The sequence below is a fragment of the Haliotis cracherodii genome, unplaced genomic scaffold (genome assembly GCF_022045235.1).
Source record: "Haliotis cracherodii isolate W230 unplaced genomic scaffold, xgHalCrac1.p SCAF_9, whole genome shotgun sequence".
NCBI classification, from domain to species: domain Eukaryota; kingdom Metazoa; phylum Mollusca; class Gastropoda; order Lepetellida; family Haliotidae; genus Haliotis; species Haliotis cracherodii.
In genome coordinates, this window is record NW_027266343.1 from 21,338,097 (window position 1) to 21,362,512 (window position 24,416).

Sequence of the window (24,416 nt, forward strand, 5' to 3'; positions counted from 1 at the left end):
TTCTCCGCCGAGGTCATGTGTTCGAGATGCAGAATGTTTTAGGAATTTCTTTTTTGAAAATGAAAATAGAAACAAAATGTGTGGCTCACTTTATGATGATGCGGAAAGTGCCGGAGAACCAAGCCTTTTAGTTTTTTTAGCTTAATATAATACTCATACTATAGTCATACTTTACCTACATTATACTGGTACAATAGACTGTTGAATAAACAATTGGCAAAATGTTACTGAACCAGTTTACGTAGCCAATTTGCATTTTGAGAAAAATTAAGGGTATAGTCTAAACATGGTCAAAATTTTAATGTTGAAAATACATATACCGCATTCGACGTAATAAGCGCCTGGGGCGCTCTCAAAATTAGAAATAGGGGGCTCTTATTAGAATATTATTTTGGTGAAAAAATGCTGACAGCTTGAAATGTTTATGTACGACAGATATATTTTTCCAGATTTTAATTGCCCATAAATAAGGGTGCATATAACACACGTGTGCGTATAATACGGAATAATAAGTCTTGTGTACATTGATCAATCGGAAGGGATGCAAATTGGGCTTGTTCACTAGCCAATATATCAGCAAATATCGCCGTGGGCGCTTATTAGAACGGGGCGCTTATTACGTCGAATACGGTATGTTAAATCCTACGACTAATTAAACACATTTTGTTCAAAAATGGCAGAGTAATGGCCATAAATAGCTTTTTCAATGTGGCTGCTATACCAGACATAGGCCGACTTTCAGATATGTCAGCTGAACATTGATTACTAATACTAACAGTAACAGATTCAGGATGCATAGCGGGTGACAGGCATGCAGGGCATGACATAAGCAGTCAGGTGAGCAGAAATAAGATTAATACTAATGGGATGGATTATAAAAACTAAAGCGTAGGAACACTGTTAAGAATAAAAATGTATTAAATATATAATTAAAAAAAATAAATGTAATAAGATAGCAGGAATAAGTGGGTGTTTGTCAGTTGCTTGTTATCCATGTTATACAAGAGAGTGGACTAGCTCAATATCTGTTATACCACAATAATCATAAAGAATATTCTGTTCAGGCATAGGTTTCTACACGGCATTGGACTTTGCGACTCGTAACGCGCGGGTCATCCTTGCATGCAGGAACGCAGGGAAGGCCAAGGTCGCCTGTGACCAGATCAGACAAGAGACAGGAAATGAAAATGTCACTGTGGGAATCATAGATTTGTGCTCACTAACATCTGTGAGGAAATTTGCTGAGGAATTCTTAAAGGTTGAGAGAAGATTGGATATTCTTGTAAATAATGCCAGTGTCTTAGGTAGGCTACTTGTGTAATGTTACTGTGTCTTTAGTAGGATTCTTGTGTAATGTTACTGTGTCTTTAGTAGGATTCTTGTGTAATGTTACTGTGTCTTTAGTAGGATTCTTGTGTAATGTTACTGTGTCTTTAGTAGGATTCTTGTGTAATGTTACTGTGTCTTTAGTAGGATTCTTGTGTAATGTTACTGTGTCTTTAGTAGGATTCTTGTGTAATGTTACCGTGTCATGGATGTAGGGTGTGTCAGTGTGTGTCATATACATGAATGAATGAAAGTGTGTTCATGATGTCTAATATTACAAGGTCTGCACAGCCCTGAAGTGTGACCATTGCCATGAAAATGACCTCACTTTTGTTTCATGTGAATCATGTATTATCATTAAAGTCCCAAAGGATTGGACATGAAGCTGGTGTTGATTCCTCACAGCCCCATGATCCGCTGCATCCACTGGGAAGTCATTCTCAGCTTTGATGGAAGACTGAGTCAATGTTTTATTGCGGAACACACAAATAGTGAAATATCATTTTACATGCTATTTGACAAATGTGATTCTTTAAGAGACCTTGAATCTTCATAATCAGAGAACATATCTGAACTATGTCTGTGTCTGTTTTCCAGGTCTGCCCAAGGAGATTACGGATGAGGGACTGGAGTCCATGTTTGCAGCCAATCACTTCGGTCCATTCTTGCTGACCAACCTCCTTCTCGGTGAGTCTTCACAGGACTCTCACATAACTGTCCTACACTAGCTACCATGGTTACCAGATGCGCCATCAGTGACAGGTGTATAACTCCTTCTTTGGAAGGATTCTTGTGAACTGTTACTTACGCTGGACCACTATGTCCAATTTCGTTTCTTGTTCCACTGATTTTCTTCGACAGCCAAGACAAATCAAGTACTATTTTTAAACTTCCATCTCACATTGCATATCTTTTTTCTTCTTCGATCCTATGTGGAAACGTGCTTCTAACACAAAAACATTCACCTGAACACACCCAAGGATCTCTATGGTTGCGACCAACAATTTCGTGCTCGTGCACGGTAAGCTTCCACGCTTTGACCACATACGTCTCTCGACCAACTCATTTTGTTTCTCATCTCAACTGGGGGCGGTCGGGTAGCCCAATGGTTAAAGCGTTCGCCCGTCACGCCGAAGACCCGGGTTCGATTCCCGACATGGGTACAATGTGTGAAGCCCATTTCTGGTGTCCCCCGCCGTGATATTGCTGGAATATTGCTAAAAGCGGCGTAAAATCAAACTCACTCACTCACTCACTCATCTCAACTGTGTGTGGATGTGTTTGACAAAATCTAGAGAAAATTATATATTTTAGCTTATCCTGCATTAATCTTTATTGCATCTACTTCTGTCTTTTGACAGAGAGACAAACTGTGAGATCCAGCTGCTGAAGAAAGTTGTCCCAACCAGTCCAGGAAGCAGCGCCCTTTCACAGTGGGCACGTGGCCCGGAAGTCATGACGTCACATCAAAACACATAACTGCTTTATCACCTCCACGGATGGACGTATTTTGTATCCCTTGTGGAAATTAAAGCTTATTGTTTCTATATTTTGCGTGTTTCTACATTCATCATATGCTGCTACATTGTTACCTGTTATGGGCCGTTACCTTAGGGTCTTCCCATTCATAATTTGTAATTTTTATCACTCGTTTGTGGCTCAAGTCACAGTAATTTACGGGCGCAATGTTGTTCCCGCCATTTTTGCCATTTACCACGTGGCCATGTAATTTCAGGTTCTGTGTTTTGAATTCTCTCTTTGGCTTGGGTAATACATTAGATTTATGTATTTTGTCTTTGGCGTGCTTAAACCCTTGCCTTTTTGCTACCTTTCAGTGTAATTGTTTCCTCTCATAAACTTCAATAAAACACAATGTTTTTGCGTTACATTATGCTTCCCATATTTTGTGGTTTTGCCACATGGTTATGCTTTTGCTTAAAGCTATGTCTTTTTGCCACCTTTTTAGCGTAATTGTTTGTTCTCATAAACTTCAATAAAATACAAAGTTTTGAGGTACATTATGCTTCCCGCACTTTGTGGTTTTGCCACATAGTTATGTTTTGCTTAAATTCCAGATTTTCTGCCTCGCTGCACTTGTTGCCGCGGGAACAAATCTGGTCGGGGCCACCCCTTCTGCCGTGATTGTACGACGTCCTGTACTTTCACAAGGCAGTGCCAATGTTGCAGTCCTTCGTCGCTGTGATCCTTCAGCTCGATACGAGTATCCAGGACACACCTCACTTAACGTGCTCGTCGACCCCCTGATATGGCTTACAACTCGGAGACTGCGGTCTTTCTACACTCTTGCCGTCACCTTTATCGACAACGAAGGAAAGACCTCTTCCGGTGACGCCCGTAATGGGACGGGTCTTCTGTTTCGTCAGCCATCTACGTTGACAGCAGCCGCGCTCAGCCGAACTTCGCAGTGCTACCAACACCTCTGCGGCCTCAAGATCTCGGGCGTCACTTGCTGGCAGAGAATTCTCGGTCACGCCCTTTTGATCATGTCCACTGACAACATCTCCATAGTGTGGTGTTTGAGGACCCAGGGTACTCTCCACTCTCGCGGAGCTACCAATTCCACCGGCGCTCCTGAGAAGCAACACCTCCGGCGCTCCCTGCGCCTCAAGCTCTCCGGCGCCTCCGACGCTCGCAGCACTCCCGGCGCCTCAAGCTCTCCGACGCCTTGGGCACTCTCGACGCCTCAGGCTCTCTGGCGCCTCTGGCCAGACTATGTCAAACGGTCGACACCCCAAACTTCGATCTGTTCGCCACATCTCTGATCTGCCAGCTGTCGCCTTACATTTCACCGGTGCCGGATACGGCCGCTGTGGCAGTCGACGCCTTCAGCTGTTCCTGAGAAGGATTACGCCCGTACGCTTTTCCGCCTCCGGTTCTCCCTTCCCCAGGACCTGACACTGATTTTGGTCGCGCCTTGGTGGCCGGCCAGAAGTTGGTTTATCGACCTCTGAAACTTCGCCAGAGACAACCCCTGAAACTTCTGGTGTGGTCCAACCTTCTGCTCCATCCACACAGTCAGTTGCCACACCCTAAAACCCGCATGGTTTCGTCTGCACGCCTGGCACATCTGCAGAAAGCCCCATCAACCAAGGGCTATTCAGCTAGAGTGGCCAAGGCTATTTCTTCAGCCCACCGTCCATCTACACAGGGACTGTATGCTGATAAATGATGCTCGTTCCAGGCATTTTGTTCAGACAAACACCAGGATCAGATGACAGCGTCACCGTTGTTCCTGGCTCAGTTCCTTCTGTACCTGCGCAGCACCCACCAGTTGAAGGGCTCTATACCACCTCCACATACCTGGTCGCCATCAACTCCGTTCTTGCCATCCCGGACGATCGGAGAATGGCGAAAATTCCCGAACTACAGGCCTGGCTGCGCTCATTCCATCTTGAAGACCAGAAGGCCAAGTACAGACCGCCTGCATTGGATCTGAATGTGGTCTTAAACACCCTTCAAACCACTCCTCTCGTCTTCCTTCTATGACGTAAGGAAGAAGACGGCGTTTCTACTGATTTTGGCTACTGATGCTTGAGTCAATGAGCTGCACGCCCTCAACGTCTCCCGTGTCCGGTTCGAACGCGGTACCCAGGGTGCCGTTCATCATGGACCATGCTGGGACTTCATCGTAAAGAATCAACTCCCAGGACAGCCTGATAGATCATTCATTATCCCCTACCCCCTCGTCCATTGTGGGTGCCGAGGATGAGGAGGAGTGTCATTATCCCCAGTAAGGGCACTGAAGATTGTTCTACCGCAAGTCTAGGAAACACCTTTTTTCTGTCTTCGCAGATCAGGGCGATCGCATTTACCATGTATCTTCACAGTATACTGTTCCATCCAGTCACTCATGGAAGCCTGTTCTTGGCAATCGGACACCGCCTTCGCCAACCACTACTTCCGTGATGTAGCCTTGAAAGATGTCGCCGGCTTTCACAGTTTTGGTCCCTGGTTGTAGCCCAACAGGTCACCTATCACCGACGCCACTGATTCTCCGATACCCTGAGCGGGGTTTATCACCCCAGACAAGACGGCTCTCTTGCGTTCCGCATTTCCTTTTAGGTCAGTTTTAGTTTTTGGCTACCCACCTCATTCTATTTCTGTCACCGATCCGGGTTTTACTTTTTGCATCAACGTTTCCTGACGACAAGAATGGTAGTAGATGTTGACACAGGCGCCGACGCCAACGCCACTGATTCCCTGATACCCTGAGCGGTGCCCGTCAACCTCACCGGTGTTCCTCGCCTCCGACTAGAGGGCTCTCCTGCGTTTCGCATTCGCTCTTGGGAATTGTTGTAGATATTGCCGCCGCCGCCGCTGATTCTTCGATACCCCGACTGTGGCCCGTCGAACTCTCTGGTGTTTATCACCTCAGATTAGAGGGCTCTACTGCGTTTCGCTTTCGCTCTTAGGTAAGTTCTAGTTTTGGGCTACCCGCCTCATTCAATTTCGGTTACCTATTCGGGTGTTTTGTTTTTGCATCAACTCTTGTTTGCTGAAGACAGGAATAGTCGTAGATGTTCCGGTCATCACTTTATGGGGTGCGGATTCATCAGACCTTGACGAGGGTTTGTTATGGATCACATCTAAAGGCATGCCCACCGGCCATGCCATCTAATAAAGATGCAATACAGAGTAATGCAGGATAAGTTAAAAAATTTAGTAAAATCTAAATATTGTTTACATTTGTATACTTATCCTGCATTACGAAGTTTAAGTGCCCTCCCTTTCGTTACGCTACCTCCCCACGAAGTTTCAGATGTTATGTTTAAAGCAGTTATGTGTTTTGGTGTGACGTCATGACTTCCAGGTCACGTGCCGACTGTGAGAGGACGCTGCCTCCTGAACTGGTTGGGACAACTTTCTTCAGCAGCTGGATCTCACACAGTTTGTCTTTCTGTCAAAAGACAGCGGTAGATGCAATACGGAGTAATGCAGGATAAGTATACAAATGTAAAAAATATTTTTTTACTAATATTGTCATTTCGTCTTTTGTCTGTGGAATAAGACTTCCTTAGCCATGGGAAAAAAAGACAAACAAAGGCCGTCCTGTTCCAAGTGCAGACACACATATTCTTCATCGAATCCCCACAGTCTGTGTTATGACTTCCGGGGACCGTGAACACTCGACCTGAGGCGGCCTTTTGGCTTTACATCCAACGATGTCAAAGACAATTGTTGGTAAAAGATTCTAAATAGTCATCTAAGAAATCCACAACTATATTGGAAGAGCCTATCCTACGACTCTGTCTGATACAGTTTTCTTATGGATCACATTTCCAACCCTGGCCTCACGACCTCTGATCTGTCTCACCCCAGGGTGACATTTGGTCCGTCCTCATCATCGATCCTAAGACTACTCCCCTCTCAAGCTCATTGAATGCTCCCAGTCAGACGATCAAAGGTATGCTGCCACTTGTGTCTACTATTTTATCGGCAACAGATGCACTCTCCACCTCACTCTCCAATCACTCTCAGGATGATGCCTTCATTAGAGGGGTGATACTCCTTATGCAGGATAGACATATGAACATCCTAGACCTGCTCTCCCATCACGCTGGCTCCGTGAGCCTGTTCTCCAGCATTGCTCTTGAGATGATCAGTTTAGGCTAAACTCTATCACCAACCATGGGCTTCACATACTCTCTTTGGTGACTCGATCCAACAGGTCGCACATGAAGTACAGAAGGACACCGGTCTTCATGTGGCCGTTGATCTTCTTCGACTCCAGAAACGCCAACTGGTAGATCAAGAAAAGAAGGAGCGTAGCCATCCACTGTTTGTGCCTGTTCATCATCTCTTCCCATTGTAATCCCATTCGCGGGTGCAGGAGAGGGCACAGGGAACAGCAGGGATCTCAGCCCCCCACAGGAGGTATGTTGATTTTAAATAATGCCATAGCATGCCTCGGCCTGCTTCCTCCCGGGTTTTATTCACCAATCTTCATTGTTCCCCAAAAGAGAGTCTATAGCTACGGCTAATCTTCAACATAAAGATTTTCATCGCAAAGTATTTGGGAGTTCTGCCTCACCTAGGCATGACATCGATCATGCTCCTTCGCACGCTCATTCATCCCGGCGATTTCCTGGACAGACTTGATCTACAAGATGCTTATCTGCACGTCCCCATGCACAGGGAGCACTGCCATTCCCTTCGGTTTATTTTCCAAGGCCACCATTACCAATGGAAGGTGCGCCTGTTTGGAATTTGATGCTACTTACCCGCCTTACTTGGCCCATCATAAAATTTCTGCATCTGCGCAGGATCAAATAAAATGATAACAGTCATTGTGCAATGCAGATATCTGTTGCTGTAAAGAGAAAACAGAATAACAATAATAATTTGTTGATGTGGGAATTTGAAAAATCAGTTTAAGAATAAGCAAACATAAAAAAGCAAGGCCTGATGAAATTAAGAATGAGCCTTGTCTGTATTACAATCATCTGAGTGGATGTAGACACTGCAATGTTAAAACAATCATCCTCACAGAGATTGAAAATTAGTATGAATATATTGTATTGTTTTAAAAGATAAAAAAAATGTAGTTTGTATTAGTAGCCTTGAATATGTATTTCAACTTATATGTACGGTCTTTTGTGTCTGAAAAATATTTTTTCTAATTATTATTTTTTTAAAAAGGACATACCATATTCTACGTAATAAGCGCCCGGGGCGCTCTCAAAATTAGAAATAGGGGGCTCTTATTAGAATATTATTTTGGTTAAAAAAAGCATAGTTGAAAGATAAATTCCGTTGTTTATGCTGACAGCCTGAAATGTTTATGTACGACAGATATATTTTTCCAGATTTTAATTGCCCATAAATAAGGGTGCACAAACACACGTGTGCGTATTATACGGAATAAATAAGTCTTGTGTACATTGATCAATCGGAAGGGATGCAAATTGGGCTTGTTCACTAGCCAATATATCAGCAAATATTATTAGAGCGGGGCGCTTATTACGTCGAATACGGTAATAATATATATCCTATACAGCATACACCAATTAACCCTTATCAAACTGGAATTTCCATTTCTTTTATATTGAACAGTGTATTATGATATCTTGTTGATGACATAATTTGTCAATGCCTGTTTCTTTTACAATATCTTGAAAACATTTGTCACTTCTCTCAGTTATATACCTGATACATACTTTCATGTGTTGCTGTCAAAATCCACAACATTTAGACTACTGGCAACTTTACGTTGCATAAGACCTTCACAATTCTCGTATGGCATCACCTAGCCCCTGTACTTAAATGCATGCATATGATGTAGCCTGCTTGGCAATACTACAAAATAGATATGGGTACGAGTACAATGAAAATCTACTCTCCTTTAACAAATGTGATATTCCAACACCAAGGGCATCACTTTCAGTACTGATTGCAAAACGTCAACAAAGCGACGTGAATGAATGATCAGCTGATCTCAGCGGCTATCAAGTGGTTAACTATACAATGTCAGCAGTCGTGGTCATCCCTGATGTATCATTGAATCACGGAACATCTATAGTTTAGATAGATAGATCATTAAGTAAAGATAAGAATTTATGGATGAACAACGTCTTTATTACAATTAAGAGCGACGTTTCAGTGTAAGGTTCTAACACCGTTATCAAGCAAGTGTTAGAACCTACACCGAAACGCTGCTCTTAATTGTAATAAAGAAGTTGTTCATCCATAAATTCTTAACCTTACTTTTGTACTCCACTTCTAAATGCCTATCAAAGAAGATAGATCATTGTTTAGGCCAAAAGATGTACTGTCCATATACGAGCGTGAACATTGCCGATAGAGGTGAAGCCTATACTGGTTAACTGTCTATAGGTGTGATAGTAACATGGACCACTCATATCGCATATGCCACATGCGCCGTCAGCACACCTAGCGGGTTAGTGAAGGGAAGATAAATTGAAAAAGATCACCCATTAGATACCCCTTCTAAACTGTTGTGTTTTCTGAACAGGACAACACTGACTGTGATGTAAAGTTTACAGATTACAGACTGGTGTAGAAACAGGTCAGGGGTGCTACTTGGACTGGGGCACTAAATACAGCGACTATAGTATATGTTTAATTACCAATGGGACACAACACATATGTTACTTTTATTCTGCAATGCTTTACTTCCTAACCTTGATTTGACCTCTCTTCACTTCTCTAAAATGCATTCTTGGTTCTGTAAACATCATCTCAGAAACCCCAGGCGAAAATGACACTGAAACTTCACATGCTTTTTCCAACCAATGATGACACCTGAATTTATTCATGAGGTTTGAATCTGAAAACTACTTTCTGGCCATTTCTTTTAAAAAGGTAATGAGGTGTCATAAAACCATCCACAAAAAGAAGTTTAAATTTTTTTATGACAATGTTTTATTTATTGCACATGAAGACACATTGTTGAAATGTTATTACTTGTCCATATATATCAGTTGGTCTTCATTATTTATCATGCAGGAAATATTTGGATATTTGGTGCTACATTTTTGGATTGAACTGTTGTAAGACATACAAAGGATTTTTTTATTATATTTCCTCCAGATTTGATGAAGAAAACCGGGAGAGCAAGAATAATTACAGTGTCATCCCTAGTAAATAAGTTTGGTCATATAGACTTTGACAACCTGTGTGCAGAGAAGAGCTTTGACAGATTCCGTATCTACAACGATTCCAAACTGGCTAATGTGATTTTCACCAAGGAGCTAGCCAGACGCCTGGAAGGGACAGGTCAGTAAATGGCATGAAATCTGCTCAGTCCCAGACACAACACGCTGGCATGGAATCTATGATCCAGCCCAGACACTCCCTCACACGCAGGCATGGAATCTATGATCAGGTCCAGACACTCCCTCACACACAGGCATGGAATGTATGATCAGGTCCAGACACTCCCTCACACACTGGCATAGAACGTATGATCAGGTCCAGACACTCCCTCACACACAGGCATGGAACGTATAATCAGGTCCAGACTCTCCCTCACACACAGGCATGGAACGTATGATCAGGTCCAGACACTCCCTCACACACAGGCATGGAACGTATGATCAGGTCCAGACACTCCCTCACACACAGGCATGGAATGTATGATCAGGTCAAGACACTCCCTCACACACAGGCATGGAATGTATGATCAGGTCCAGGCACTCCCTCACACACAGGCATGGAATGTATGATCAGGTCCACACGCTTCCTCACACACTAGCATAGAATCTATGATCAGATCCAGACACTCCCTCACACACTGGCATAGAATCTATGATCAGATCCAGACACTCCCTCACACACTAGCATAGAATCTATGATCAGGTCCAGACACAACACACTGGCATGGTATCTATGATCAGATCAAGACACTCTCTCACACACTGGCATAGAATCTATGATCAGGCCCAGACACTCCCTCACACACTGGCATGGAATCCATGATCAGGTCCAGACACAACACACTGGCATGGAATCTATGATCAGGTACAGACCATCCCTCATACACTGGCATAGAATCTATGATCAGGTCCAGACACAACACACTAGGGTCACTCCCACACACACTGGCATAGAATCTATGATCAGGTCCAGACTCTCCCTCACACACTGGCATTGAATTCATGATCAGGTCCAGACACAACACACTGGCATGGAATCTATGATCAGGTCCAGGCACTCCCTCACACACTGGCATAGAATCTATGATGAGAGCCAGGCACTCCCTCACACACTAGCATAGAATCTATGATGAGGTCCAGACACAACACACTGGCATAGAATCTATGATCAGGTCCAGACACTTCCTCACAAACTGGAATAGAATCTATGATGAGGTCCAGACACAACACACTGGCATAGAATCTATGATCAGGTCCAGACACTTCCTCACACACTGGCATAGAATCTATGATCAGGTCCAGACACAACACACTGGCATAGAATCTATGATCAGGTCCAGACACTCCCTCACACACTGGCATAGAATCTATGATGAGGTCCAGACTCTCCCTCACACACTAGCATGGAATCTATGATGAGGTCCAGGCACTCCTTCACACACTGGAATAGAATCTATGATGAGGTCCAGACACAACACACTGGCATAGAATCTATGATCAGGTCCAGACACTTCCTCACACACTGGCATAGAATCTATGATCAGGTACAGACACAACACACTGGCATGGAATCTATGATCAGGTCCAGACACTCCCTCACACCCTGGCATAGAATCTATGATCAGGTCCAGACACTCCCTCACACCCTGGCATAGAATCTATGATGAGGTCCAGACACAACACACTGGCATAGAATCTATGATCAGGTACAGACACAACACACTGGCATGGAATCTATGATCAGGTCCAGACACTCCCTCACACCCTGGCATAGAATCTATGATCAGGTCCAGACACTCCCTCATACACAAGCATAGAGTCTATGATCAGGTCCAGACACAACACACTGGCATGGAATCTATGATCAGGTCCAGACACTGCCTCATACACTGGCAAAGAATCTATTATCAGGTCCAGACACAACACACTGGCATAGAATCTATGATCAGGTCCAGATACTCCCTCACACACTGGCATAGAATCTATGATCAGGTCCAGATACTCCCTCACACACTGGCATAGAATCTATGATGAGGTCCAGACACAACACACTGGCATGGAATCTATGATCAGGTCCAGATACTCCCTCACACACTGGCATAGAATCTATGATCAGGCTGGACACAACCCACTGGCATAGAATCTATGATCAGTTCCAGACGCTCCCTCACACTCTGGCAAAGGACCTATGATCAGGTCCAGACACTCCCTCACACACTAGCATAGAATCTATGATCAGGTCCAGACACTCCCTCACACACTGGCATAGAATCTATGATGAGAGCCAGGCACTCCCTCACAAACTGGAATAGAATCTATGATCAGGTCCAGACACAACACACTGGCATTGAATCTATGATCAGGTACAGACAGAACACACTGGCATGGAATCTATGATCAGGTCCAGATACTCCCTCACACACTGGCATAGAATCTATGATCAGGTCCAGACAATCCCTCATACACAAGCATAGAGTCTATGATCAGGTCCAGACACAACACACTGGCATGGAATCTATGATCAGGTCCAGACACTTCCTCATACACTGGCAAAGAATCTATCATCAGGTCCAGACACAACACACTGGCATGGAATCTATGATCAGGTCCAGATACTCCCTCACACACTGGCATAGAATCTATGATCAGGCTGGACACAACCCACTGGCATAGAATCTATGATCAGTTCCAGACACTCCCTCACACTCTGGTAAAGGACCTATGATCAGGTCCAGACACTCCCTCACACACTAGCATAGAATCTATGATCATGTCCAGACACTCCCTCACACACTGGCATAGAATCTATGATCAGGTCCAGGCACTCCCTCACAAACTGGAATAGAATCTATGATGAGGTCCAGACACAACACACTGGCATGGAATCTATGATCAGGTCCAAGCACTCCCTCACACACTAGCATAGAATCTATGATCAGGTCCAAACACAACACACTGGCATGGAATCTATGATCAGGTCCAGGCACTCCCTCACACACTGGCATAGAATCTATGATGAGAGCCAGGCACTCCCTCACACACTGGCATAGAATCTATGATCAGGTCCAGACACAACACACTGGCATAGAATCTATGATCAGGTCCAGACACTCCCTCACACACTGGCATAGAATCTATGATGAGGTCCAGGCACTCCTTCACACACTGGCATAGAATCTATGATCAGGTCCAGACAAAACACACTGCCATGGAATCTATGATCAGATCAAGACACTCTCTCACACACTGGCATAGAATCTATGATGAGAGCAAGGCACTCCCTCACTCACTGGCATGGAATCTATGATTAGATCCAGACACTCCCTCACACACTGGCATGGAATCCATGATCAGGTCCAGACACAACACACTGGAGTCACTCCCTCACACACTGGCATGGAATCTATGATTAGATCCAGACACTCCCTCACACACTGGCATGGAATCCATGATCAGGTCCAGACACAACACACTGGCATGGAATCTATGATCAGGTCCAGACACTCCCTCACACACTGGCATAGAATCTATGATCTGGTCCAGTCTCTCCCTCATACACAAGCATAGAATCTATGATCAGGTCCAGACACTCCCTCACACACTGGCCTAGTATCTGTGATCAGGTCCAGACACAACACACTGGAGTCACTCCCTCACACACTGGCATGGAATCTATGATAAGGTCCAGACCGTCCCTTACCCACTAGCATGGAATCTATGATCAGGTCCAGACACTCCGTCATACACTGGCAAAGAATCTATGATCAGGTCCAGGCACTCCCTCACACACTGGCATAGAATCTATGATGAGAGCCAGGCACTCCCTCTCAAACTGGAATAGAATCTATGATGAGGTCCAGACACAACACACTGGCATAGAATCTATGATCAGGTCCAGGCACTCCCTCATACACTGGCATAGAATATATGATGAGTTCAGACACTCCCTCGCACACTAGCATAGAATCTATGATCAGGTCCAGACGCTCCCTCAAACACTGGTGTGGAATCAATGCTCAGGTCCAGACACTCCCTCGCACAGTAGCATAGAATCTATGATGAGTTCAGACACTCCCTCGCACACTAGCATAGAATCTATTATCAGGTCCAGACACTCCCTCAAACACTGATGTGGAATCTATGATGAGGTCCAGACACAACACACTGGCATGGAATCTGTAATCAGGTCAAGACACTGCCTCAAACACTGATGTGAAATCTTTGATCAGGTCCAGACACTCCCTCACACACTAGCATAGAATCTATGATGAGGTCCAGACACTCCCTCACACACTGGCATAGAATCTATGATCAGGTCCAGACACAACACACTGGCATGGAATCTATGATCAGGTCCAGACACTCCCTCACACACTGGCATAGAATCTATGATGAGGTCCAGACACAACACACTGGCATAGAATCTATGATCAGGTCCAGGCACTCCCTCACACACTGGCATAGAATATATGATGAGTTCAGACACTCCCTCGCACACTAGCATAGAATCTATGATCAGGTCCAGACGCTCCCTCAAACACTGGTGTGGAATCAATGCTCAGGTCCAGACACTCCCTCGCACAGTAGCATAGAATCTATGATGAGTTCAGACACTCCCTCGCACACTAGCATAGAATCTATTATCAGGTCCAGATACTCCCTCAAACACTGATGTGGAATCTATGATGAGGTCCAGACACAACACACTGGCATGGAATCTGTAATCAGGTCAAGACACTGCCTCAAACACTGATGTGAAATCTTTGATCAGGTCCAGACACTCCCTCACACACTAGCATAGAATCTATGATGAGGTCCAGACACTCCCTCACACACTGGCATAGAATCTATGATCAGGTCCAGACACAACACACTGGCATGGAATCTATGATCAGGTCCAGACACTCCCTCACACACTGGCATAGAATCTATGATCAGGTCCAGACACTCCCTCACACACTGGCATAGAATCTATGATCAGGTCCAGACACAACACACTGGCATAGAATCTATGATCAGGTCCAGACACTCCCTCGCACACTGGCATAGAATCTATGATCAGGTCCAGACACAACACACTGGCATAGAATCTATGATGAGGTCCAGACACTCCCTCACACACTGGCATGGAATCTATGATCAGGTCCAGACACTCCCTCACACACTAGCATAGAATCTGTTATCAGGTCTAGACACAACACACTGGCATAGAATCTATGATCAGGTCCAGACACAACACACTGGCATAGAATCTATGATCAGGTCCAGACACTCCCTCACACACTAGCATAGAATCTATGATCAGGTCCAGACACAACACACTGGCATGGAATCTATGATCAGTTCCAGACACTCCCTCACACACTAGCATAGAATCTATGATCAGGTCCAGACACAACACACTGGCATGGAATCTATGATCAGGTCCAGACACTCCCTCACACACTAGCATAGAATCTATGATCAGGTCCAGACACAACACACTGGCATGGTAACTATAATCAGATCAAGACACTCTCTCACACACTGGCATAGAATCTATGATCAGGCCCAGACACTCCCTCACCCACTGGCATGGAATCCATGATCAGGTCCAGACACAACACACTGGCATGGAATCTGTAATCAGGTCAAGACACTGCCTCAAACACTGATGTGAAATCTTTGATCAGGTCCAGACACTCCCTCACACACTAGCATAGAATCTATGATGAGGTCCAGACACTCCCTCACACACTGGCATAGAATCTATGATCAGGTCCAGACACAACACACTGGCATGGAATCTATGATCAGGTCCAGACACTCCCTCACACACTGGCATAGAATCTATGATCAGGTCCAGACACTCCCTCACACACTGTCATAGAATCTATGATCAGGTCCAGACACAACACACTGGCATAGAATCTATGATGAGGTCCAGACACTCCCTCGCACACTGGCATAGAATCTATGATCAGGTCCAGACACAACACACTGGCATAGAATCTATGATGAGGTCCAGACACTCCCTCACACACTGGCATGGAATCTATGATCAGGTCCAGACACTCCCTCACACACTAGCATAGAATCTGTTATCAGGTCTAGACACAACACACTGGCATAGAATCTATGATCAGGTCCAGACACAACACACTGGCATAGAATCTATGATCAGGTCCAGACACTCCCTCACACACTAGCATAGAATCTATGATCAGGTCCAGACACAACACACTGGCATGGAATCTATGATCAGTTCCAGACACTCCCTCACACACTAGCATAGAATCTATGATCAGGTCCAGACACAACACACTGGCATGGAATCTATGATCAGGTCCAGACACTCCCTCACACACTGGCATGGAATCTATGATCAGGTCCAGACACTCCCTCACACACTGGTGTTGAATCTATGATCAGGTCCAGGCACTCCCTCACACACTGGCATGGAATCTATGATCAGGTCCAGACTCTCCCTCACACACTGGTGTTGAATCTATGATCAGGTCCAGGCACTCCCTCACACACTGGCATGGAATCTATGATCAGGTCCAGGCTCTCCCTCTAATACTGGCATGGAGTAATACAGGTAGTTTGTTCTCTCTGGTGACCTACTAGTCCCACAGTGTACTGTCTGTATGTGACAGGTGTGATGGTGTGTCTGTGTACTACCTGTGTGTATGTGACAGGTGTGATGGTGTGTCTGTGTACTACCTGTGTTTATGTGACAGGTGAGATGGTGTGTCTGTGTACTACCTGTGTTTATGTGACAGGTGGGATGGTGTGTCTGTGTACTACCTGCGTTTATGTGACAGGTGTGATAGTGTGTCTGTGTACTACCTGTGTTTATGTGACAGGTGTGATGGTGTGTCTGTGTACTACCTGTGTTTATGTGACAGGTGTGATGGTGTGTCTGTGTACTACCTGTGTTTATGTGACAGGTGTGGTGGTGCGTCTGTGTACTACCTGTGTTTATGTGACAGGTGAGATGGTGTGTCTGTGTACTACCTTTGTTTATATGACAGGTGAGATGGTATGTTGTCTTCGTACTACCTGTGTGTATGTGTTTATGTGACAGGTGAGATGGTATGTTGTCTTCGTACTACCTGTGTGTATGTGACAGGTGAGATGGTGTGTCTGTGTACTACCTGTGTTTATGTGACAGGTGAGATGGTGTCTGTGTACTACCTGTGTTTATGTTTTGATGTGACAGGTGTGGTGGTGCGTCTGTGTACTACCTGTGTGTATGTGACAGGTGTGATGGTGTCTGTCTACTATCTGTGTTTATGTTTTGATGTGACAGGTGTGGTGGTGCGTCTGTGTACTACCTGTGTGTATGTGACAGGTGTGATGGTGTGTCTGTGTACTACCTGTGTTTATGTGACAGGTGTGATGGTGTGTCTGTGTACTACCTGTGTTTATGTGACAGGTGAGATGGTGTGTCTGTGTACTACCTGTGTTTATGTGACAGGTGAGATGGTGTGTCTGTGTACTACCTGTGTTTATGTGACAGGTGTGGTGGTGCGTCTGTGTACTACCTGTGTTTATGTGACAGGTGAGATGGTGTGTCTGTGTACTACCTGTGTTTATGTGACAGGTGTGATGGTGTGTCTGTGTACTACCTGCGTTTATGTGACAGGTGTGGTGGTGCGTCTGTGTACTACCTGCGTTTATGTGACAGGTGGGATGGTGTGTCTGTGTACTACCTGCGTTTATGTGACAGGTGTGATGGTGTGTCTGTGTACTACCTGTGTTTATGTGACAGGTGAGATGGTGTGTCTGTGTACTACCTGCGTTTATGTGACAGGTGTGATAGTGTGTCTGTGTACTACCTGTGTTTATGTGACAGGTGAGATGGTGTGTCTGTGTACTACCTGTGTTTATGTGACAGGTGGGATGGTGTGTCTGTGTACTATCTGCGTTTATGTGACAGGTGTGATAGTGTGTCTGTGTACTACCTGTGTTTATGTGACAGGTGTGATGGTGTGTCTGTGTACTACCTGTGTTTATGTGACAGGTGTGATGGTGTGTCTGTGTACTACCTGTGTTTATGTGACAGGTGTGGTGGTGCGTCTGTGTACTACCTGTGTTTATGTGACAGGTGTGATGGTGTGTCTGTGTACTACCTGTGTTTATGTGACAGGTGTGATAGTGTGTCTGTGTACTACCTGTGTTTATGTGACAGGTGAGATGGTGTGTCTGTGTACTACCTGTGTTTATGTGACAGGTGGGATGGTGTGTCTGTGTACTACCTGTGTTTATGTGACAGGTGTGATGGTGTGTCTGTGTACTACCTGTGTTTATGTGACAGGTGAGATGGTGTGTCTGTGTACTACCTTTGTTTATATGACAGGTGAGATGGTATGTTGTCTTCGTACTACCTGTGTGTATGTGTTTATGTGACAGGTGAGATGGTATGTTGTCTTCGTACTACCTGTGTGTATGTGACAGGTGAGATGGTGTGTCTGTGTACTACCTGTGTTTATGTGACAGGTGAGATGGTGTCTGTGTACAACCTGTGTTTATGTTTTGATGTGACAGGTGTGGTGGTGCGTCTGTGTACTACCTGTGTGTATGTGACAGGTGTGATGGTGTCTGTCTACTATCTGTGTTTATGTTTTGATGTGACAGGTGTGGTGGTGCATCTGTGTACTACCTGTGTGTATGTGACAGGTGTGATGGTGTGTCTGTGTACTACCTGTGTTTATGTGACAGGTGTGATGGTGTGTCTGTGTACTACCTGTGTTTATGTGACAGGTGAGATGGTGTGTCTGTGTACTACCTGTGTTTATGTGACAGGTGAGATGGTGTGTCTGTGTACTACCTGTGTTTATGTGACAGGTGTGGTGGTGCGTCTGTGTACTACCTGTGTTTATGTGACAGGTGAGATGGTGTGTCTGTGTACTACCTGTGTTTATGTGACAGGTGTGATGGTGTGTCTGTGTACTACCTGCGTTTATGTGACAGGTGTGGTGGTGCGTCTGTGTACTACCTGCGTTTATGTGACAGGTGGGATGGTGTGTCTGTGTACTACCTGCGTTTATGTGACAGGTGTGATGGTGTGTCTGTGTACTACCTGTGTTTATGTGACAGGTGAGATGGTGTGTCTGTGTACTACCTGTGTTTATGTGACAGGTGTGGTGGTGCGTCTGTGTACTACCTGCGTTTATGTGACAGGTGGGATGGTGTGTCTGTGTACTACCTGCGTTTATGTGACAGGTGTGATGGTGTGTCTGTGTACTACCTGTGTTTATGTGACAGGTGAGATGGTGTGTCTGTGTACTACCTGTGTTTATGTGACAGGTGAGATGGTGTGTCTGTGTACTACCTGTGTTTATGTGACAGGTGAGATGGTGTGTCTGTGTACTACCTGTGTTTATGTGACAGGTGAGATGGTGTGTCTGTGTACTACCTGTGTTTATGTGACAGGTGAGATGGTGTGTCTGTGTACTACCTGTGTTTATGTGACAGGTGAGATGGTGTGTCTGTGTACTACCTGTGTTTATGTGACAGGTGAGATGGTGTGTCTGTGTACTACCTGTGTGTATGTGACAGGTGAGATGGTGTGTCTGTGTACTACCTGTGTGTATGTGACAGGTGAGATGGTGTGTCTGTGTACTACCTGTGTTTATGTGACAGGTGAGATGGTGTGTCTGTGTACTACCTGTGTTTATGTGACAGGTGAGATGGTGTGTCTGTGTACTACCTGTGTTTATGTGACAGGTGAGATGGTGTGTCTGTGTACTACCTGTGTTTATGTGACAGGTGAGATGGTGTGTCTGTGTACTACCTGTGTTTATGTGACAGGTGAGATGGTGTGTCTGTGTACTACCTGTGTTTATGTAACAGGTGTGATGGTGTGTCTGTGTACTACCTGTGTTTATGTGACAGGTGTGATGGTGTGTCTGTGTACTACCTGTGTTTATGTGACAGGTGAGATGGTATGTTGTCTTCGTACTACCTGTGTTTATGTGACAGGTGGGATGGTGTGTCTGTGTACTACCTGTGTTTATATGACAGGTGTGATGGTGTGTCTGTGTACTACCTGTGTGTATGTGACAGGTGAGATGGTGTGTCTGTGTACTACCTGTGTGTATGTGACAGGTGTGATGGTGTGTCTGTGTACTACCTGTGTTTATGTGACAGGTGAGATGGTGTGTCTGTGTACTACCTGTGTTTATGTGACAGGTGAGATGGTGTCTGTGTACTATCTGTGTTTATGTTTTGATGTGACAGGTGTGGTGGTGTGTCTGTGTACTACCTGTGTTTATGTGACAGGTGAGATGGTATGTTGTCTTCGTACTACCTGTGTTTATGTGACAGGTGTGACAGCCAACTGCCTTCATCCTGGCACCATCAGGACCGACCTGTGGAGGAACATCCCCTCCTTTGTACAGATTCCCATCACCCTGTTCGGCTGTCTGTTCTTTAAGGTGTGTAGAACTTGGTGTTGCATCAATATCATTTCCCTCAGTGTCAAGTTTGGATTGCACTGAGATCACATCTGCAAAGATTTAAATACATGGAATTATGACGAAAGTTTTTGGTAAATCATTTATTTAGAAATAGAGTGAATTTGGTTGTGTGCTGCTTTGAGGAATATTCCAACCACATGAGGACATTGGGAATGTGCCTCCCACAAGTGGGGAATGAAGCCAGGGTTTCCTGCATGATGTATGAACCAGGATAAAATATTATTCCTCCGAATCTTTGAAACTGAAATTTGGTCTTTTTGATCCCAGCAATCTAACTTCACTGATCTGACTTCAAGCATACCTGTCATCCAGCAATTGTTATTCTAGTCCATTCCTTGGCCATTCTGCATGTTTCACAGAGCTCCAGATAACTTTTTGAGCAATTGAGTTTTTACTCAACGGTTTCTATTTTAATTGGGTTATTACATTTTTCATTGGGTAACCAATATTTATACTCATCTATTCATCACTCTATGTTTTTTCCCAAAATGAGTAAACATTTTGAGATTTAAAAAAAAATCAAATAATGTTTTAGATGTAATATCACGGTTCTAAATATAGGTTGGACTCATTGTTCGCATGCCGAAAAAGCTTCATTGGGTATTTACGCATACTGTTTTCAAACAATTGAGTTTTCCATTTAATGCCTGCATTCCTGTGCCCAAGTTAATTGAAAGTAATTGGATTTTAAATAGTTTTGGAGGGTATTTTACGCAAATACGCAGCTTATCTGTAGCTCTGTTTGATAAGATAATTGGATATACAGTAATATGTGGAAACAAGACCATGTTTGGTTTTGCTCTGTCATATTGGCCACAAAGTTCAAACTTTGACCTTGATGTGCGAACATATGTGGCAGACAGTAGTGTCACGGTACTGGTAGTCCTCTATGAAATACACATGTAATGTGGCCCTCTGCAATGCCAAGTGTCATGTAGAAGTGTGGAACTGGATGGACATGCTGTGAAGATGCCTGTTGAGTAGAGAGTTCTGGACAAAAGAAAAGAAAACATTGGTTCATCGTATGTTCCGACTGAAATGAATGGATTGAATTCAAAATCGGTATAAAAATATGTATTTCTAAGCAAAATATATTGCTAGGATATTCCGATAGTTGAATTGAATAAATGTTGTGCATTTCTCTGTACGTATATCTACCAAGTTTGTATTGCATAAATTCCACAATTTAATGTCATTACTTGTTGTAAAGAAATAAACATGACATGTATATTATTGCTGTTTGTGTGCATACAAGAAATACACTTATATATTTCAAACTAATGATGACTCAAGTGTAATCTAACTTTGTCCTGTGTTGCCAGAGTCCCGATGAAGGGGCCCAAACATCGATACACTGCGCTGTTAGTGAGGAGATGGAGGGAGTCAGTGGACGCTATTACTGTGACTGCCGCGACGCAGATAAATCTGTCAACCGTGTCGCACACGACCTCGGCATTGCAAAGAAACTTTGGGAAATTAGTGAAAAGTATACTGACTTAAAATGATAATGCAGTCTTCCAAATATATACACCTGGAAAAAGTTCAGCACCACCCCAGTTTTTTAAGAATTGACCTAAGATTTTTTGCATTTATAGAGTTTATGGAGTTTTGCATTCATTTGCGTGACTCTGCTATGCAGATGTACCCAGTGTACATACCAGGTTTTATATTTATACCTCCATCAATGCAAAATACTATAGAAGTCAGTTCTTATACCAGTAAACAAACAAGTCAACAATAATGACTTCCTAGACTACTTGTTTAATCATTAACACAAAAAACTGAATACAACGATAAAAAATGAGTGACATTGACCAGTGCAATAATGCAACACAAACCATTAGTGGTGGGCTTGACCTTTTTGTAATGGTTTATGGAAACAAATTTCTTGGTAAGCCAATCAAATGCCATGGAATCACTTGCAAATTTATTGATATGCCCCGAACCTCCATGTGTCTTTGACCACCTGTGTGGTCTAGTGAATGGAGCATCTGCCCGGAGAGCGAGGGTCGGTACTTCAATTCCCGGCCTTGTGATATCCAAATACATTAAATGATGGCACTTGAAGTTGTTGGCATTAATGGGATAAAACAACGACTGGTCAGTCCGAGTCGGTATACTGTGTCTGAGTGGGGTATTCATATGAAACTGCAGCATTAGTCCGGACTAGTACATTATTTTATATATATTTTATTTTTTTAAATATTCTTTTTTGTTGGTGAATAAAATGAAATCATATCAATATATGAAAATAGACATCTTATCAATATGACAACAGGAATTTTATGAATACTAAAACACACAATAGATATGTGTACCCTACTCTCACACAGGAGTCCCAACATGCCCAAAGACGGACAGGTCAGCTGAAATTGCTGAGGAAGAAGGCGACCTCTTAAACACTCAAAGCAACAACAAACGACTAGTACAAGCAGCCACACACACAATAAGTATTTAGCAATCTTGAACCCATCGCTAACCCCATGTCACGTCACCTCAACTCACCTCCATGGATCTTCTAGAAGTATCAACTTATGCCATTGATCTAATTGTTACAAATGTTGCATGTACCATCAGCCCCTGGGTAGTTGCTTCACTGTCCTGGGTCATGTCATAGGGTACAAAACATGGCGTGTGATCATGGACTTGGCTTTCTGTATTTCAATATCAGGATGTCAATTTGCAAACAAAATAAATGTATTTTGTCATAAAGGTAAAAGCTACCATTTTAAAAAACTGACTATTTTATGTGGAAATATGTAGAAGGCAGTCCAATGCTTTTTTTTCCAGTTGTATATATGAGAATGAATTGGGTCATGGGTTTTTATGCAAGTCAGTATTGTGTATGACTTGGTTGTTGATCATGATACTGTACATGTGTCACTGGTCTGATACTTGCTGCTGTATCACAGCTCGGGCTTGTTTCATGAGATATGCATTTAATTCAACTTTACAAGTTATTTATTTCATTTACCTTTTTATGAGCTCAGCTGTCAGCATATCATACTGATTGTCTTTGAGGTACACTTTGATCGTGTCACATACTGTATGTATGCCTGTGTGTCGTACTGTATCTGCTGTATGCCTATGTATCGTACTGTATGTATGATACTGTATGTCTGTGTATCATACTGTATGTCTTTGTATCATACTGTATGTCTGTGTATCACACCATGTCTGTAACATACTGTATGTGTGTATGATACTTTATGTGTGTATCACACTGTATGTCTGTATGATACTGATCATACCGTATGTCTGTGTATCACACTGTATGTCTGAGTATCATACTGATGTGTGTATTTATACAACATGTATGCGTATCTTTACTGTATGCCTGGGTACATGAATTGGATCATGCATCTCTGCATGAAAAGTCATGTATTTCATAGTACTAATTTACCATCTGCTCACAGCCTTGTATAACAACCAATACTTAATAAACACGATACTGTCCCTAGTTCCAGTTTTATTTGTTTGCCTGCTCTGAGCAGTTTTAACATGAGCATCGACAGCTTTGTGATTCATCGGTAACTTTTGACATTTTCATTGTCTCTAAAACTTCAAGGCCTATGAAGCTGACAATACCAGCAAAGGTGTCTCTAAAACTTCAAGGCCTATGAAGCTGACGATATCAGCAATGGTGTCTCTAAAACGTCAAGGCCTATGAAGCTGACGATACCAGCAATGGTATCTCTGAAACGTCAAGGCCTATAAAGCTGACGATACCAGCAATGGTATCTCTAAAACTTCAAGGCCTATAAAGCTGACGATACCAGCAATGGTATCTCTGAAACGTCAAGGCCTATGAAGCTGACGATACCAGCAATGGTGTCTCTAAAACTTCAAGGCCTATGAAGCTGACGATACCAGCAATGGTGTCTCTGAAATGTCAAGGCCTATGAAGCTGACGATACCAGCAATGGTGTCTCTAAAATTTGCTCACAGAATTCCATTCTATTTGAAACATGGCAACCATATTTGCCAT

General features: G+C 43.7%; 1 protein-coding gene across 2 annotated transcripts in view; it reads left to right on the forward strand.

The window, feature by feature from the left end:
* Nucleotides 1–23,880, forward strand: part of LOC139452620 (retinol dehydrogenase 14-like) — a 30,039-nt gene extending 6,159 nt beyond the window's left edge. For both annotated transcript variants that reach the window (XM_071234155.1, XM_071234154.1), the window contains exons 4-8: nt 1,065–1,304; nt 1,924–2,013; nt 9,898–10,083; nt 20,277–20,386; nt 21,751–23,880. In XM_071234155.1, the coding sequence (XP_071090256.1) occupies nt 1,065–1,304; nt 1,924–2,013; nt 9,898–10,083; nt 20,277–20,386; nt 21,751–21,933 (809 nt within the window). In that variant the 3' untranslated portion in view covers nt 21,934–23,880. The remainder of the gene's footprint in view (nt 1–1,064; nt 1,305–1,923; nt 2,014–9,897; nt 10,084–20,276; nt 20,387–21,750) is intronic.
* Nucleotides 23,881–24,416: the final 536 nt, after the last annotated feature.